Source organism: Chelonia mydas, chromosome 3 (genome assembly GCF_015237465.2).
Source record: "Chelonia mydas isolate rCheMyd1 chromosome 3, rCheMyd1.pri.v2, whole genome shotgun sequence".
NCBI classification, from domain to species: Eukaryota; Metazoa; Chordata; order Testudines; family Cheloniidae; genus Chelonia; species Chelonia mydas.
Window position 1 is genome coordinate 122103389 of NC_057851.1, and position 19794 is coordinate 122123182.

Sequence of the window (19794 nt, forward strand, 5' to 3'; positions counted from 1 at the left end):
CCAGTAGAGAGTTCTGTCAACCCCAGGTGTGAAACTGGATCTCTTTCCATCCAGAGCTGGCCCTGCTCCCAGCGGAGTGCTGGCCCACAGCTTTCCCAGAGGCTGACCACTCTCAGCAGAGTACAGGCCCACAGCTATTGACCTAGTTTTGCCAGGGTCCCATCACTCCTAGCAGATCCTGGCCCCTAGCTCCTTTCAGCTTTGCCCCAGACCTACCAAACACTGACTCAGTTTCCCCATTGAGGGTTTACTGCCTTGACCACTGTGTCTGGCTATAGTACATTTGTACCTGAGCTCTTGGCCTCAATCCTGTTACCTCATTACAGAAAACAACACACCAAGAACACACACTTCCCCGCATTTCCACAGTCAGAATCCTGGAATAACCTTTAGTGTTCATAATGACTCAGGCTACAGGCAGGGTAGTGGGATTCATCATACCCACATCTGCTAGCTTCTATCAGGCACACCCCATTATGTCCTTCTCCTGGGTTCCATGGGCATAACTTGCCACTCCTCTTCTGCTACAGCTGCTTGCGTTTGTCCTGGTCAGCAAGCTTCTGTTGCTCCAGCACTGTCTCCTTACTCTGACACCTGGCCTTCAACTCTGTCTGTCTCTCCTCCACCAGCAGCCTTTTCCACTCCAGACTCCACAGCTCTAATACTCTTGCCACTGCTGCCACCTCTGCTGGATCATCTGTGGAACCATCTGCTTGATCTCTTGCATGCCCTGTAGGAGAAAAAGGGACCCCTTCCCCAGTTTGGAGCAGTGCCCCATCTTGCCTCATGGCATATGAGTGCGGCATGGCCCCCGGCTCCTATTTCTTCTGATCAGCCGCTGATAGAGCTCACTGCACACAGCTCTTCTAACTGCTTCTTGGTGAGCTCAGCATCTGTTTCTTTGCTCTTCCTGCCTTCTCTACGGCTTACTCTTCTTTACACCTTCCTTTGCTCTACCCTTACCCAAAACAAACAACAGAAAACAATAAAACTATACTTTCTTTAACAGTCCCCAGCCTCTTTACTCGAGAATCACTTGAAACTATTTTACCATTGCTGGAAGCGTGAACCTCAGTCAACCAGCAAACTGTGTATAAATCCTGGGTCAATTGTGTCACAGAAGGGGATTCCACAACCTCCCTTGGTAAACTATTCCAACACTTAATTATCCTTATAGTTAGAAAGCTTTTCCCAATATCTAACCTAAATCTCCCTTGATGCAGATTGAGCCCATTACTTCTTTTCCTACCTTCAGTGGAAATGGAGAACAATTGATCACCATCTTTTATAACAGCCCTTAACATATCTGAAGACTTATCAGATCCCTCCCCAAATCTTCTTTTCTCATAAATAGGCCTATTTTTTGCAGCTTTTCTTCATAGGTCAGGTTTTCTAAACATTTTATCATTTTTGTTGCTCTGCTCTGGACTTTCTCTATTTTGTCCACATCTTTCTTAAAGTGTGGCACCCAAAACTGGGCCCAGTACTCCAGCTGAGGCCTCACCCGTGCGGAGTAGAGTACAACAGTTGCTTCCTGTGTCTTAAATACAACACTCCCGTTAATACACCCCAGAATAATAGCCTTTTTCACAGCAGCATCACACTGTTGTGCCTCATTACATTTGTGATCCACTATAACCCCCAGTTCCTTTTCAACATTACTGCAGCCTGGTCAGTTATTCCCCATTTTGTAGTTGTTCATTTGATTTTCCTAAGTATAGTACTTCGCACTTGTCTTTACAGAATTTCATTGTGCTGATTTCAGACCAATTCTCTAATTTGTCAAGGTCATTTTGAATTTTAATCCTGTCGTCCAAAATGCTCCCAAGCCTCTCAGCTTGGTGTCATCTGCAAATGCTATAGGCATTCTCTCCACATCATTATCCAAGTCATTAATGAAAATACTAAACAGTACTGGACAAAGGACTGAACCCCGTGGGACCCCAGTAGATATGTTGTCCCAGTGTGACAGCAAACCATCAATGACTACTTGTTGTGCATGGTTTTTCAACCAGTTGTGCACCCACTTTATGGTACTTTTATGTAACCCACATTTCCCTAGTTTGCTTATGATACTGTCATGTGGGACGGTGTCAAAAGCCTTACTAAAAATAAAGATATATCATCTTTTTAGTTTCCCTCTTATCCACTAGGCCTGTACAACCTTGTCAAGGAAATTAGGTTGGTTTGGCATTTGTTCTTGACAAATCCATGCTGGCTATTACTTATTACCCTATTATCCTCTAGGTGCTTACAAACTGATTGTTTAATATGTTCCAGTATCTTTCCAGGTATTGAAGTTAGGCTGACTGCTCTATAATTTCCCAGGTCCTCTTTGTTCCCTTTTTTAAAGATAGGTACTCTGTTTGCCCTTCTCCAGGCCTGTTGGACCTCACCCGTTCTCCATGAACTCACAAAATAATTGTTTTGATATTGCCTCAGCTAGTTCCTTAAGTACCCTAGGGTGAATAGCATCAGGCCCTGCCAACTTGAATATAGCTAACGTACCTAAATATTCTTTAACCTGTTCTGTGCATATTCTTGCTTGTATTCCTTCCTCTTTGTTGTTAATATTAATTGTGTTACGCATCTGGTCACAATTATCCTTTTTAGTGAAGTGAAATAGACCCTGCATCAACCAGCTACATGTGCCAGATGTTAGCACATTGCTTAATGCACTACTGGAAGGCACTAAGGGTATGTCTTCACTACCCGCCGGATTGACGGTCAGCGATCGATACAGCGGGGATCGATTTATCATGTCTAGTCGACTCCTGTACTCCGCAGGCAGAGTCGATGGGGGAGCGGCAGCAGTCAACTCACCGTGGTGGAGACATCACGGTAAGTTGACTTCAGCTACATTATTCACATAGCTGAAGTTGCATAACTCAGATCGATCTTCCCCACCCCCAGTGTAGACCAGTGCTCAGATACTACAATAATGAGTGTGATCTAAGAGCCTGAATAGAGAGAGAGAGAAGAGAAAGCATAGAATAGAATAGAGAGAGAGAACAGAATAAAACCAGGCAGGACTAGGAGTCCAAAGGGCTTCCTGACATGGGGGCAATGGTATTACTGTTACCTAGCACTTACACGTATACATTTGTAGCCACCATGTGAGAGTTAAGTTTTATTAACTCCAGTTTACAGATGGGGAAACTCTGGTGCACATAGTTTAGGCTCAAATTTACACAGAGTCAGTTGATTTTGCGTACCTCAAAGCTTTGGGTGCCCATTTTGAGACAACTGGTTCTCATTTGTATTGGCACCAAACACACCAATGTCATAGATACTATTGTTCACTAACAACTTTCTTATGTTTCTTATGTATTCTATTGATTATTTAGCAAAACTCCGTGGGGTTTGGTGGCACATGTCTAATTCTTTCATTACTTTTGATTTATGACTTCATTTAACATCTTTCTTGTTTATTCCTTTCAGCACGTTTAGTTTACTGGCTTGAGGGAAATTAGCAGGTGTTCAGTAATAATTAAACAACCTTCAGATTTGACTGAGTGTGCCATGTGATTGGTTGATTTGTTTTTATTAATAGCATCTTTCATTCTTCCATGGGGGAAAGTAACACCTGGAGATGAAGATTCTGCATTGCAATTTTGAAGTCATTTCCTGTGAGACGCTGAGCATCTCCAGATGTGTTGAGCATCTCAGTTCCTACTGAAATTAGTGGGAGCTGAGGACACTGAGTACCTTGCTGTGGGTGCTCAGCACCCCAGCGGACTAAGCCTTTTATTTGCAATACGTGTACTTCCTAACAAGCAGTTTTGTAAAATGTCTTGTCAACTCAAGCTTTTGTAAATGTGACATCTGCTTTCGATGCACACAAGACATTATGTTTGCTAAAGTGCACTGATCAAGAACTGCATTTGACAGCCTGCTTAAACATTGGCTCATGACTAGGTATTAAAAACAAATATTGCTTGCATATTACATGCAGGGCTGTCAGCCATGTTCATGGGCAAGCTGACCCAATAGGTGTGTTTATAGTTTTGATTTGTTCCCCCTGGTATTCTGAACACAGAACAGGCTGCTGCCAGAAATCAGTAAATACAAAAACGTGGACAGCTACAAATCTTGTTCCATGGATTTCTTATTAGGAATTTTCAAACATCATCCAAATTCAAGGCACAGTCCAGATTGCCTATTAAACATATATGGCAGGTCTGCTTCTGATTTCACTGACACTAGTATAGCTAAGTGGAAACTCCACTGAAAACAACCAAGTTACACTAATATAAACCCAGCATCAGAAGAATATCAGGACCAGCAAATGTGTTTAGAAGAAATAACAGGGAAGAATACATTTTGTGTACAAAGATAAGTGATAACTTCATAATGTGTAATAATGCTTCTTCATTACACAATGTCGAAATTTGAGAGCCAAATCCAGGTCTCCCTGAAATGAATGGAAAAAATCCTATGGTTTCAAAGGACCCAGTTATGGCCCTTACTCTATGACCAGCTGGTAACATCCCCTAGGATGGGCATGACAGATGTTTCTCTGCCTCTATTCTTTGCTCCTGCAGTTCCATCCCTTGCCCCTTCACAATTGCCCCTGCTATTGCCTTAGGAACACTTCCCTATTGTGTGACTCATCCTTCTGACAGGGATTCTGATATCAGTATCAGTCTATCATCAACCTTTTCCCTCTTCAGTGGTGTATTTGAATACCACAGTCTCATTTCTTTAAATGACTTAACATGAATGAAAACATTTTGAGTGTTTTTATTATTTTTCAATAAGATTGTAGAATTGAAGACAAATGAAGACAATAAGCCAACTACTTCAGTTAGAGGAGGATTGCCATGTACACCAAAGAAACATACCATGCCATATGTATAAGTAGGGGCATAGCGAGCAGATCGAGGGACGTGATCGTTCCCCTCTATTCGACACTGGTGAGGCCTCATCTGGAGTACTGTGTCCAGTTTTAGGCCCCACACTACAAGAAGGATGTGGATAAATTGGAGAGAGTCCAGCGAAGGGCAACAAAAATGATTAGGGGTCTAGAGCACATGACTTATGAGGAGAGGCTGAGGGAGCTGGGATTGTTTAGTCTGCAGAAGAGAAGAATGAGGGGGGATTTGATAGCTGCTTTCAACTACCTGAAAGGGGGTTCCAAAGAGGATGGCTCTAGACTGTTCTCAATGGTAGCAGATGACAGAACGAGGAGTAATGGTCTCAAGTTGCAATGGGGGAGGTTTAGTTTGGATATTAGGAAAAACTTTTTCACTAAGAGGGTGGTGAAACACTGGAATGCGTTACCTAGGGAGGTGGTAGAATCTCCTTCCTTAGAGGTTTTTAAGGTCAGGCTTGACAAAGCCCTGGCTGGGATGATTTAACTGGGAATTGGTCCTGCTTCGAGCAGGGGGTTGGACTAGATGACCTTCTGGGGTCCCTTCCAACCCTGATATTCTATGATTCACATTGTGGGAAAGAAAAGGACCAGTAAGGAATGTTAATGTCTCCTGCACCACTTGCTTTTTACACATCTTGGAACAAGTTACATGCTTAATTTAGCTTTGCTCTCCTACCCCTATTCCCAATTCCGCAAAAATCTAAACAGCATAAAGAGTTACAGGAGATAACAGCATCCTGCTTTTCAAAAGTTTCTTAGTATTTACACTATGATGCGTCTTACTTGCAAAAAGGAAAGTAATTAATTAGTTGCCAAAACCCCATGGGTGCTGATGTCAGCCAGCTGTCTATTTAATGAGGACCAATTAGTTATTTCCTTTCCTGTGACAGACCTTACAGAAGTCAAAAATCAACTATTCTTCTTTTCCTTGAGGCCTTTTCTTTATAGCCACCTACAATTTCTAGAGCAATATACTCCCACTGATACAACAGAGCATACACAGAAGAGCTAAATGATGTGGCTGATTGGTGGAGAAGGATAACTTACAGTATGTTATAAATATACGGGAAAACCTTATTTCCCTTATTTCTAAAGAGGAGAAATTATTCTAGAGTAAAATAGCTTTTGTTCTTGAATAGAGTATCCAGATGGGGAATTATAGCCAAAAAGCTATAAAGGAATATATTATTTCCCCTTGTGTTGAACCTAAACTCTGAATATGTTCAGAGGTTTGACTAACACTATTTTTTGAAGTTCTGTGCAGTACACTCTGCATTTTATTAGTGGTTTATGGCCTTCTAGGTGTTAAAATTAATACTGCATCTTTATTGAGTCAATAAATTAATATTTCAGAAATGGGGAAAAATCACATATATTTGGAAAACAATTTCAACCTTTTCTTAGCGACATCGTCAGGTGGAATTTTAGGATCACAGGCTTCAAAATTTCTCTTTGTTGTCCTTTTTTTCCTTCACTAAGTCTCACATCTGAGAACTGTACCGAATTGTATACTGAGGTATCACGTACTAGTACTAGAAATTTGGTAATAACAGTGGTATTCGAGACTTTTAAATTTGATAATAACAATCGTATTCAAGACTTTTAAAGATGGGAAAAGGAGAATGAATAGAGGATGATAGTAGTGAAGAAAAATGGATACATGGGACATAGGAGGTGTAAGCTGGTAAGAGAATAGGAGGCAGGAGAGAACAGAGAAATTGGGAGAATAGAGGAGGAAACACATCTTGTTGCAACCATTTTTTCCCCTTGCACCCCTCTACTTTAGAAAACAAGTCATTCTCTTATTCACCCAGAACAGAGCAAGAGACGAGAGAGCTGGAAGGAACCTACAATATTTTTACAGACAGAGGTAACATTTTAAAATAATAACATAATGCTATGATTTTGATATCCTCAATTTGCTATGGTTACTCTTGTTTTTCACTAAAATCTCTAGGGAACAAATTTGCAAAGGAACCACCTGCTAAAACATGAATGGACACACTAAGTCTCCCACATAACCCCCCCAAAATACCGTGAGTTTCCTAACGAAACTCTTTAGTATAGGCAGAGATGGCTTTACCTAAATAAATCAAAAACATCCTCTATGCTTATTCAAACATAACTGGGTGCAATAATGAAAGAAGAGTAAAACAACATCTTTGTGATAAAGCAGACAATTCATTTTAAGGTGATAAAGAGGGTCAGGCCCTTTGTTCAAAATGCTCCCACTAAATCAAACAAGACGGCACAGAAATTTAATCAGAGTGGCTTTGCAAGAATTCTTCTTCTCTCCTTCACCCCCTTCCAAGATGTGGAGCAGAAATATAGAGAGCTCATTAAAATACCTGACTGGGTTCTCATTTTCCTGTATTACTATCCACAGGAGTTTTCTTATGCAATTCATAAAGGTTGGTGATTTACTTCCCCTCTTCGCTGAAGAAATAAATCATGAATTAATCTCATGCTTTGGATTCTAATGCTATGCTTGACTTCCTTGCTTCTCTCTCTAGTAATGCTTGTGTTTTGCTGCAGAATAAATATGAATATAAATGTACATGTAATGGAGAGGATAACAACCAGTTAAAATGCATTGAGGGAAATTATCACCACCATATCGTACAGAAATCAAATGAGCATCCATACCTAATCGGTTGGACGGGTTCCTTTTGAAGAGGGCTCTCAGCAAACTTTGGGCTTCTATGCTCAAAAACTGAGGCATTCCTAGCTTGGCTCTGAAAGAACAGAACACTTGAAAAGAAAAAAATATTTTTCAAAAAATTTCAAAATTCACACCTGCATTTTATAACTGAAATTAATTGGGACATGCAGACACCCATACACATTTGTCACCAAAGATATAATACCTAGACAGATTAGAGAGCCCACAAATGGAGGGGCCAGTCCTGCACCCATCGAGGTTAAAGGAAGTTTTACCATTGATGTCACTGGGAGCAGCTCCTGACCGGAAGCACATAACACCATATTATAGTTAATGTTGCTCAAGGGTTACTAATTCTAAGAGATCATTTTCAGCTATTTATAATCTTTTTTCAGTTTTACCTTTCTGGATTAAATTTGGCAGGTTTGTTCTCAATCCAAGAGCAAACTTTTTGGAAAGTTTGACCCCAAATGGCCTAGACATTTTCAAGAATGAAGAGAGTGATAATAAAATACACTTTTTGCATTATTAAAAATTGTATTTGGTTTTTAATAGCTCTGATGCTTCAGTGGTGGATGGCAGAAATAAGAAATTTGGCAGGGACTATGGTGCAAACATTTATGCACATGCTCAGCATTAAATCAATGTCAGGTTTGCACAGGAAAGGACTCGAAAGTCAGGAATGACAACGTGCAGGTTGTCTCTACAAGTTTAGCTCTGCACCCTTTTATATATGCATCGTCATACAGTCTTTTATTATATGGCCACATATATTTTTTCTGCAAGGCCACCCCCTCAATGGAATGCTCATAGACCAGCAATACAGTTTGTAGTTATTTACTCTGGGTGAATCACCTAGGGAATTTAGGCACATCATAACGGTGACATTAGTAGGAGATGCACATCTAACTCCACGTGCAGCTTTGAAAATCTCAGCCTCTGTGTATATTTATTCTTGTTCTATATATTTTATGCAGTTAAATGTACTTAAGATCAATGGCCCATCCAAGGAACAGAGCTAACAAGTACTTAGTAGATAAACCAAACAGACATTACTACTTACTTGAGAATGAGAGCCATTGTCTCCTTTCTGTCTTTTCCCTGGAATGGTAATGACCCTGTCAGCATCTCAAACTGTAGAATAACAATAAAAATGATAAATCAAATAAGCACATACAGTATTTATATAAGATTCCATCTGACAGTGCACCATACTGTAATACTTTCCATTATCTTGTTTTCTATTAATTTCAAACACCAATGAGTATTTCGTAAAAATGTACTGTTTATGCCAAAAAAGGTCTAAAAAACTGTAGCTATACAAAAAGAGATTTTATTATGGCAAGCCCATTTCTACGGTATTGGACATCAGAGACCAGCACTATATTTCAATTCAAAGAGCTGCCTAAGGAACTGTTCACATCAGTAGTGTGGAGAATCATGCAGTAGCTGAGATGCACAAAAGTCTGGTGCTCATGGGTTTGCATGAACTTTTTTTCCATCTGGGTTCATACCCCCATGATTTTTGCTTTGAGTTTCAGGTTTAAATGAACCCACAAACTCAAAGCAAAAGCCCAGAGTGGTCACCAATTTTTGCCTGCCGTCCATCTGAAAGCATCAGTCATCCAACATTCCTCTGAAATGCAGTGATTCTTTCAGCAACCCTGACTGGAATGTCACATTTGTAACAAAAGCCCAAATCAAGGGAGCTTGCCTGGTTGGAGTTGAATTGTGAGAGTTTCACACAGTGCTAGCCACCGCACTGTTTGCATGTACAAGTAGTAGCTAATTCCCCATGATAAGCAATGATGGGTATTGTGCACTGGAAAACAAGGATCAGGGACATAATTCAGCTCTGCCATAAATGAGGACAACTTCCACTGAGGTCAATAGGCATTCTGTCTGCTTATGTCAGGGCCAAGTAAGGTCTTGGGTGTTTTAACAGTAAATAAATATACTGTTTAATATTTGTGGTTATAGTTAATCTCATATTTACAAGTGCCAGATTCTGCCACCCTTCTGTTGAGTTGTACCTTACCAGAGGAGTAGCTCCTTTGATTTCTGGGGGACCACTTGTGCATTAAGGTACTATTCAACCCATAGCTGGACTCCCCCCTTTCCAAATTAAATAGATCAATAATTCCCCTAAGTACTTCATAATAATACTTAGCACTCACAGTGACTTTATAAACCTTTCTCTCTCAAAGTATGTTATAAAAGTGGGCAAGCCTCATTATCCCAACTGGGGAAACTGAGGCACAGAAAGGCAGAATGATTTGCCCAAGGTCAAAAAACAAGCCATTGTCAGAACTTGTAGCAGAACCCAGGTCTCATGGCTCTCAGTCCAGCGGCCTGAGTGCTAGAAGATCATGCTTCGTTCTCTTTGCCTTTCTTTAACCTACATTTTTAATTACCTTGTGCTAGTTAGTAAATATTAGTTTAGGAGTAATCAGGACAGTGCTAATGGCCTGTGATGGGATGTTAGATGGGGTGGGATCTGAGTTACTACAAAGAATTCTTTCCTAGATATCTGGCTGGTGAATCTTGCCCATATGCTCAGGGTTCAGCTGATCGCCATATCTGGTTTCGGGAAGGAATTTTCCTCCAGGGCAGATTGGAAGAGGCCCTGGGGATTTTTCGCCTTCCTCTGTAGCATGGGACACAGGTCACTTGCTGGAGGATTCTCTGCACCTTGAAGTCTTTAAACCATGATTTGAGGACTTCAATAGCTCAGACATAGGTGAGAGGTTTATTGCAGGAGTGGGTGGGTGAGATTCTGACTCCTGCATCATGCAGGAGTTTAGACTAGATGATCATAATGGTCCCTTCTGACCTTAATATCTATGAATCTGCTCTGCTTTGATTAACACAAACGATGATTAAATACTAAATTTAGTTTAGAGTTATACTCATATCCATTTCAGCAATTTAAAAGACATAAAAGGGAAAACATAAAAGCCCTAAGGAATGGCTGCCCTGTGTTTTAAAGGATAATGACTTTTTAAAATCTGTACAAAACTCCCAATGATTAAAAAAACCTAACCCACGGGAAGTTCAAAAAATTACTATTTTTTTCTCCCTGAAATTTAGAAAAATAAAAGCTAAACCCTATAGACTTCAATGGGGCAACACCATGACACAGAGTTCCACCAGCAGAAGGGAGGGCAGAATTTGAATCTCTAAATCAAATTTCAAGATGTGAGGCAGGAATGTTTCTTGCTGGATACAATATGTTTTTCCTTTATGAGAAATGTGCATATGGCAGGTAAGAGAACTTCCTATGATAAAGAGAGATGAAACAGAAATATTCAGACAAGGTAAAACTCCAGTGAGATCAGGGCATTTCTTAAAATTGAAACTCATTGCAAAGTGCCATTGTACTCGATTTATTTCCTATGTTATCTTAACATCTGCTCTTCAAAGCTGACGTTGCAATTTTTATCAAATAAATATTCTGACTTTTGTACATATTTCATTAAATATATGCTAACTAGCTTTGTCTTCTCTCATCAGCACCTCATTTTAAACTCTTAACAGTGGTTGGGGCTATTTAGACATTATTGCTTGAACTTAAAGTCTTCTATTCTGTATAGACATTTAAATCAGGTCACCTAAAAGTGACAATTTATCAACCACACTGAAACATTATGCATATTAAATCTTCAGTTCAGACATGGTTTCCCTAGCACTAAGTTATCCAATGTAAATAGAAATCAAGCCTAATTTCACCTATGAGACTCACAGCACAATGCATTTGGCAGTGTCTGCATAGCAATAATTCATGAAACCATAGCCTGCAAAAACAAGTTGCCAAGTTACCGGGGGCTAATTTCATTTAAAATGTCCAAAAACATGTACCATTCTATTCTGAAACAGTTCCTCTTCCTTAGTAGCAGTGCTAGCAGTCTGAAGGGGAGAGGTGTGACAGACTAATACATGTCCATAAAATAAATACATAAATAAATAAATGGTGTCTTTTACCTCTTTACCCCTCTAGCATTCTGGTCATGGACTCTCTAACCAGTCAGCTGTATTTTGCAGTTCCCACTATCATTCAATAAGATGCAATGGTCACTATGAAAAACTTACCAACAGATGCTACAGTATTTGCCATACCAAAACGACTGCATTTCCTGTTTTAAGTGGAGGGAAGTTCTGTGACTAAAAGGGAAAGCTTTCATGCCCATGTCATGCCCGAACTTATAAAGGCCTAGGCACAATCAGAACTATGTCAGGAGGCTATTTGAATGATAAGGACTCCTAAAATTCCTTCTTCAGCAACCATAGTCACCAGGAAAAGTACGTGATGATTTAATAACTTGGACCACAGAGTAAACACAACCATTAAATAGTTATAATAGTTTTGTGGGGAGGAGACAGAATGAGAGGAAGGGTTGAGGCTTAACTTTAGTCACCAACAAGCTCGCTGAAGCTACTGAAAACAGGCACTTGAAAGGAGACAGAGGACTTTCAAATATTTGTGGGCAATTATAAGCCAGACTCAGAAAACAAAGGGCCAGAAAAGTGAGGAAGGGTGGTTGGCTTGGAGGGTCAGAGAGAAGTAGCTGTTTTATTAGAGGGGAAAAAGATTTTGGGTAAAATTCACAGAAGTGCCTAAGTGACTTAGGAGCCAATGTCCCATTGAAAGCACCCAAGTCATTTTTAAAAATGAGACTTAAGTACCCTTCCATTAAGTGGTAAGAAAAGTAATATGCATTATACTGAATTGTCCCCATATTTCAAGAAGCATGGATGTTTGAGTATCTAACACATTATGGTTTTCATGCTTTCTTCTCTTGTGAGCTTCTTGCTCTTAAAATCCTAATTTAAGAAAATTAAAAGTGGCTGCAGTTTTTTTCATTTTGGTATAAGGCATAGCCTGACACATTTGAGGCAGGAGACAGTAATATGAGTGACAGCCTGGCCATTGATCATATAGGAAGAAAAAGACTGCAGTTTCCATTCACAAGGGAGTCCATAAAAAGACCTGTATTTACAGTGTGGGCAGAGAAGGCAAATCAGCCTGAAAGTAAGAGCAGAGTGGTAGCTCAGGGAGCAGGGATGGGGGTAGTAGCTAGGGGCTATGTGCAGGCAGGGGGGCAGCTCAGGGTGCAGGGAGAGGGGTTGCTAGGGGCTGTGGGCAGGTGGGGGAATAGTTCTGGGTGCAGGCAGGGGGTAGCTAGGGGCTGTATGCAGGCAGGGGGGTAGCTCAGAATGCAGGGAGAGGGGTTGCTAGGGGCTGTGGGCAGGCAGGGGGGTAGCTCAGGGTGCAGGGAGAGGGGTAGGTAGGAGCTGTGTGCCCAGAGGGCACCCTTCCACAGCGTTTGCTGCTCCCTGAGGGCTCTGCCAGCCCAGGAGACGGCACACTGCCTACACAGTGTTCTTTAAAAAAGAGAGACATTTGTTGACTGGCATTAGGGAGTTGTGCTAGTAACTCCCTTGAGCACCATACAGAACATTTACCGCAATGTCTCAATCACTAGTACTTTGTTACCACATTTCTACAATTACATGGTTCTAATATAAAGATGAAATCAAATTCAAAAGACATGCACCTAACATCAATATTTAAAAGTCAGTGCAGCGTGGCTCCAGCACATTGTATGCATCAATGCTTTTTCCTTCAGTGATCTGAATCAAGGCAGGGTCTGGAGGAAAGCATTGATGTTTCTGTAACTGCAATGCCATTGTGTTTAACATAATGTTGGAGAAGGTTAGCAAGCATTAAGTAAACAGAAAAACATCCTTGTAAATTGAAATAGCTTATGTTATCACCAGCTAATGCCACTGCACGGCACACCCCTGGTTTCCTGTTTATTATCAAAGAATTAAGAATTCTGTTCAATACGGAACATGAGACTTGACCAAAGAAGTTAGCCCTCACAGCTGACACCCCTGCACATAGATACACTGCTGTCTGATGGTCACAGCAGATTGACTGGGTGTCAGGCCTAGGAGTAACCAAACTGCAGGATTAGGGTGATGTGAGCTGACACCAAAGCCATCACAGAACCCTGCAGTTCTGCTGAGAGATTCAGGCTCCACCCCTCCCAATACATAAGCCATCTCATAGCTTGTTCCTTGTGTACCACCTGCTTACCCTGCTGGTCTTCTAGGGGGCCCAGTGGCTGTGTCCCTGACAACTTCCCTCCCCTTTCACCTGCTCCATCATGAACCCCCATATTCAGACACACTGTGTGCCCACTCCATCCAGTATCTTTGAAAGACTACTGCTTTTCCCTAATCCTGACCTCTCACCACTTACTAATGAGCAGTGGGAGGGGAAAAACTAGCAAGAGCATGCTATGGATCATGAGGTTTCCCTTCTCTAATAAGAAGTTGCTAGGGAATCCCTGAGGGCTCCTTAGCTACCACGTTAGAAATTATTGGATGCCATACACACCTGCCTCATCCTACCGCCAGCTACTGCAGAAGAGGAAGTGTTTCCTCTCTCCTACTTCACCTCATCATACGTTTTTGATTGGGAGAGGCAGTAACATTTACCTGGTGATCCCACAAAGCAGCAAGATAAGAGAAGCAGCCGCCACATAGTGTCCTCTGAAGACCAGGAGATGGGGAAACTACACTCAATGAGGGAGTGAGGGGGAAGAGTTTATCTTCAATGAGATCCAGTGAGCTGACAAAATTAAGTTGAGAGCTGGGGGTGATGGCCAGACGAACCTTAACAGAGTATGGGGAAAGGATAGGTTGCCCAAACTACTTCACTCCAGGTCTGCTGAAATGTTGTGAGCCTGGGATGATGTTCAAAGTTGCACTAGGACCCTGAAATCACTTGGTTTCAGAGAGTTGAACATCCAGTCAGGACTCTTGGACTCTACTCTCACTTTCATCTTTTCCAGTCACTTGCTAGGTGGCCTTGGGCAAAGTCACTTAATTGCTCAGTGTCTCAGATTTCCAGAGCCCCATTATGCTAGGCACTGTACAATCACCGCACAGAAAGATGGTCCCGGTCCCAAAGAGCTTACAATCTAAGGATAAGACGAGAGACAACAGATGGATACAGACAGACAGGGGAGTACAAGAAAACAACAAGACAGTACTAGTCAGCAAGACATAAGCAGTGGTCTCAGCGCACCAGAACCCAGGGAATGGTATTTTAATTAGTCTGTATTCTGTTTCACACCTACATTTGCTATAGTAATAAATAAAAATATTTTTATATTTTGTACAAGTTTTTTATAATGCAATTAAAATAAAACAAAGTTGAAATGACGAAAAAATGCTTTAAAGGCAAAGCAAGCTTATAATGTAAACTTACATGCTGATGGGCTATACCATAGGTCAATGGTTCTCAACTGAGAGGTCTGTGGCCCCCTGGGTGGCGGCATGAGCTGGTTTCATGGGGTCCGTGAGATTCAGCACCCCAAGCCCATGGGTGGAGTTGGGGTGTGATGGGAGGAGCTGCCCCCCCTGCACCCCCAAACTGCAGTGCTGTAACTCCTAATAATGTAACCAGAGCGGGGAAGTCCCACCCTCCCTCCTCTTCCCCTGCCCCTGAGGTCCCGGCCCTTGGCCAGGTCGAAGGACAGAAGCTGGAGACGGGCAGGGTGGGGTGGCTCCTGCTCTGGCTGGTGCCATGGAACAGTCAGCCGCAGTGCTTCCCTGTCTCCTCCTTCTGCTGCTGGTGCCTGGGACTGTGGCTGCTCCTCAGCTCCCGGCCCCTCTTGACTGCTTGTGCAGCTGGTAAGAGCTGCCTGGGTGGGGGGACCAGGCTCCAGGGCTGACAGAGCCCTTGGGAAGCAGCAACCACAGTGGGGGGTGCCCTCCCAGCACACAGCTCCTAGCTACCTCTTTTTCTGCACCCTGAACTACCCCCCTGCCCACACACAGCCCCTAGCTTCCCCTTGCCTGCACCCTGAGCTACTCCCTGCCTGGACAAAGCCCCTACCTACCCATCTCTGTATCCTGAACTACATCCCTCACTGCACACCACCCCTAGCTACTCCTTCCTTGCACCCTGAGCTACCCCCCAGCCCACACACAGCCCTTAGATACCCCTTTCTCTGCACCCTGAACTACCCCCACCTGCACACAGCCCCTAGCTATTGCCTGCCTGCACCCTGAGCTACCCCACTGTCCGCACACAGCCCCTAGCTACCCCTCCCTGCACTCTGAGCTACACTCCTGCCTGCACACAGCCCCTAGCTACCCCATCTCCCTGCACCCTGAGTGGTTTTCTAACTTTTTGAGCTGATCCCCTCCCACTCCCCATCCCAGATGGGCTGGGTGGCCTGCTGAAGTGAGTCAGGAGGTGGAGGTGGCACTCCCTTCCCGTGCCTTGCAGAGATGGCCTGAGCCCTGCTGGGCCCTGATACCACCCAAACAAGCATGCTGAGGGGTCCGCAAAGAAACAGGTTGAGAATCCCGGCCACAGGTGAGAGTGCGCCCCCTAGTTTGTACTTTAAGCCTAGCATTAATAGTAGTTCAAATAACTACTGTAGCGTTTAAGATGTGTTGCTGGGTACTAAACTTGAAAAAATGCACAGAAAGACAGGAATATAATGCAAATAAAACAAATGCTAGTATAAAAAAGAAAAACAAAAGTGGTGGAGTGTAAGGTTGGCTTGACATGAGTAACTGGACATGGGTGAGGCCTCATTTTTTGAGAGACAGGATTTGGGAGGTAAATGCATCAGCAGGCTGTAAAGAGAACGTCTGTACAAGCTAAGATAAGGGGGAACACCCATGGAACCATTTACAATGGACAAGATAACAATGGATAAGATAAGCCTGGAACCTAAGATAAGGTAAAGAGTAAATTGTGCATGAACAGTGCGTGGTATTCAGGGATTGGTTCCTACAAAATAACCAAGCCGATCCCCAAATGTGTGATGCAATGTATAGTAAACCAGTGCATGCACCCGAATAAGTGAGCTGTTGCTCACGAAAGCTTATGCTCAAATAAATTTGTTAGTCTCTAAGGTGCCACAAGTCCTCCTTTTCTTTTTTCCAGTGTAATGTGTAAATGTATATAAAGGAAGAGGTTTGCTGTGTAACTTTGGATATGTGGCTCACTATGTGCCCATCCCCTACACTTGAGTCTGATCAACTCAGCATAGCTTTGCTGTTTGCCAAATAAAAGAACCAGAGTGACAAAACTGAAGTCTAACTGAGTTCTTAGAGGCTGAATGGAAGAGGTCCTGGGAGAACCCCAACACCACTGTCAATCTTTTTGTAGGCATCATGGCAAAGGATAGTTTTAAGGAGGGGTTTGAAGGACTATTCTGAGGTACCTCTGTGGATGCTAATGGGGAGTCCCTCTCAGGTGTGATGGGAGAAAACACAAACGTGCTTGTTTGAAAATGTGACAAGTGAACAATGGATGTTGGCATTATGGGCTGATCAACACGCAAGTCAGCCTTTTGATACTGAATGGAGATGATAGATAGGATGGGAATAGGCAGTGAAGGGCCTGGAAAGTGAAGACAAGTAGCATATGTTTGGTATGATAGAGAAAAAGGAGCCAGGGAAGGGTTGCACAAAGAATGATGACACGGTCAAAATGATGAGCTTGGAAAATTTTTGAATAGATATGAATGGGGCAAAATTGCATTTCTCAAGGCCAGAGAAAAGGATGTTGCAGTAATCAAGATATAATTATGAGTGTTTTAGCTGTGTGGACAGAAAAGAAAGGCCGTACCTTAGAGATGTTATGCAGACAGAATCTACAAGACTTAGACATAGCCTGGATGAGAGACCTAGAGAGAGGTCTGAGTCCAAGATGATATAGTGGTGTAGTTCACAGTGCTTGAGAAAGGAGATTTCAGAGGATTTGGGCAGGAAAAGGGGGAGATTAGGAGCTTTGTTGCATTGATCTTGAGCTGATGGCGAGCCATCTACAAGGATGAGATGTCAGAGAGACAGGTCAACAACTTCATTTAAGCAGAAGGATACAAGTCTGGGATAAGGGGTAGATCTGTGAGTTTTCCGTATAGAGATAGTCATTGAATTTTGTTTACAGATGAGATTACTCGGAGAAAAACTGTAGTGGGAGAAGAGAAGGGGACCAAGGACAGAGCCGTGTGGAACTCCCACAGAAAGCTGAAGGGGGGATGAGGAGGATCCTCTGAAGAATACGTTGAGTGAGTTACTAGAGAGGTAGGAGGAGAACCAGGAGAGGACAGAATCATGGAAGACAGGAGAGATAAAATTTCAGAAAGAGGAGCATGGTCGCCTGTGTGAAAGGTGGCTGACAGGTCAAGAAGGATGAGGATGGAGTACTGGTGCTGAGACTTGGCGAAGACGAGATCATTAGAAACTCTGGCCAGAGCAGTTTCAGTGGAGGGCACGAGGTACAGGGCCGGCTCCAGGCACCAGCGTTCCAAGCAGGTGCTTGGGGCGGCAGTCAGAAATGGGCGGCAGTGTTTCCGCGGCAGTGGCAATTCAGTGGCAGCTTCTCTCTTCTGCCGTCCGCAGCGGCAATTCAGTGGCAACGGTTTTTTTCACTGCTTGGGGCAGCAAAAATAGTAGAGCCAGCCCTGATGAGGTAGAAGTCAGAATGGAGAGGATCTAGGATGAAATTGGAGGTAAGGAACTCCAGGCAGCGATTGTAAAGTGTGTGTTCAATGAGTTTAGAGACAAAGGGGAGAAGGGAGAGGGGGCAGTAGTTGGAGAGGCAAGTAGGGTGAAGGGTAATTTTTATTAAGAATGGAGAGACTAAAGCATGCCTGTATTGTGAGGGGAAGAGCCAGAGAAGAGCGAGCAGTTAAGGAGAAGTGTAAATGAGGGGATGAGAGCGGATGTGAGGGAGATCAGGAGATGGGAAGGGATTGGGTCACTGGGGCAAGTGGAAGGTTTAGCGGAGGAGAGCAGATGGGAAACTTCTGCTCCCAGGAAGAAGGAGAGCATTGTAGAGCGGCGGTGGCGGGCGGGGGTGGCGGTGGGGGAGAGAAAGTGAACTGAAGGGTTCACTGGAAGGTCTGGGATGGAGCTGCACCGCAGAACATGAGCAGATCCTTGGTGCTTGTAGAAGCTCGCCCTCAGGTGGGTGGACAGAATTGCATCACCTACCTCCCAAGAGGCATAATTAATTAGTGTTTGTAAAGAGCTTGAAGAGCTCCACCTAACGACTGCTATTCACATGCAAAATAATCTGAATTATGAAAAGCATCCCTCACAATGAAAATAGAAGGACATTGTTAGACTTGGATTTTGCAAAGGAGGTAGTCTTGCTGTGATGCTTGGTATTGATCTAACCAGGTACGTGTGTGTACACTGTACAGTCCTTGGTGTATAGAGCTCCATAGTACAGTTAGGTTTAAGGCAAAAATTATCAGAGCAAAACATTCTCGGTCTGGCCAGAAGCAGAGTAAGATGTTCATTAGCATCTCCCCTCTCTACAAATTCTACAGGTGCAGCAACTAAAGAAAGGCACTTCACTTTGTTCTTTATGCATTCACTACATTGCAAATAACACGTATCTTTTTATTTGGGACCTCAAGCCCAGTCATCGCTCACATCCCACCACATGCATATGAAGTTGTCTGTAGAGTGTCTAACTCTCTTCACTTCAGGAAAAACAAACAGCCTCCTCGAGGTCTGGAGCTCTGTAAATTAGCCAGAAAGCATGCTAAGAGACCATTGTGACTACAGGCCTCCCATTAGACTTGCACATGCTATCTCAATGATAGCCCAACCCACCAGGGATCTACATCTAATGGGGTTGTTACCAAACCTCTCAATGTGTAGCAGAAAATGGACTAGGTTTATCCACAACTTTTTAGCCTTTTAAATCAATTAACTCTTCATACTGATTCTCTTGGTGAAAAGCTTTTATAACACCACTAGAACAGACCTCTGAGCGGGAATCTGAAATCTCAGGCCTTAGCGGTGAGTGGCAGGCAGGAAGACAGAAAACAAAAGGAGTCTGGTCATGATAAACCATACCTTTACACACCTTTACATCCCTCTGAACAAATTTATAAGTAGGCTCACACCAGGTACCATCATTTACTAAAAGAGCATCAACGATTGATGCTAGGTGTGTAGAGCAGGATATTGGAGCCAAGATACAAGATGGAGGTATGCTCTCATCTGGTATTCCCATTCCTATGGACACATACTATACTACCTTAAGCTAATTCTGACACGTTGATTGGCAAACTGTGGTATTTACATGATCATAAATACAGCAGGATACAGCAGGATTTTTGATTTACAAAGTTCTACCATCAAAGACTCAGACAGGCTATTGGTACTAAGTAAGGCAAGTACTGGTCTCACAAAAGTCAATGGC

At 42.8% G+C, this 19794-nt stretch overlaps 1 protein-coding gene across 4 annotated transcripts in view; it reads right to left on the minus strand.

Annotated features, from left to right (window-relative positions):
- The window catches only part of RPS6KA2 (ribosomal protein S6 kinase A2), a 468026-nt gene that overhangs the window by 77931 nt on the left and 370301 nt on the right, over positions 1–19794 (minus strand). For all 4 annotated transcript variants that reach the window (XR_006289668.1, XM_043543199.1, XM_007071080.4 and 1 more), the window contains 2 exons: positions 8602–8672; positions 7523–7611 (listed from right to left, as the gene is read on the minus strand). Coding sequence is in view for 3 of the 4 variants with exons in the window: in XM_043543199.1 (XP_043399134.1) it covers positions 7523–7611; positions 8602–8672 (160 nt within the window). In the remaining variant the exon portion in view is untranslated. The remainder of the gene's footprint in view (positions 1–7522; positions 7612–8601; positions 8673–19794) is intronic.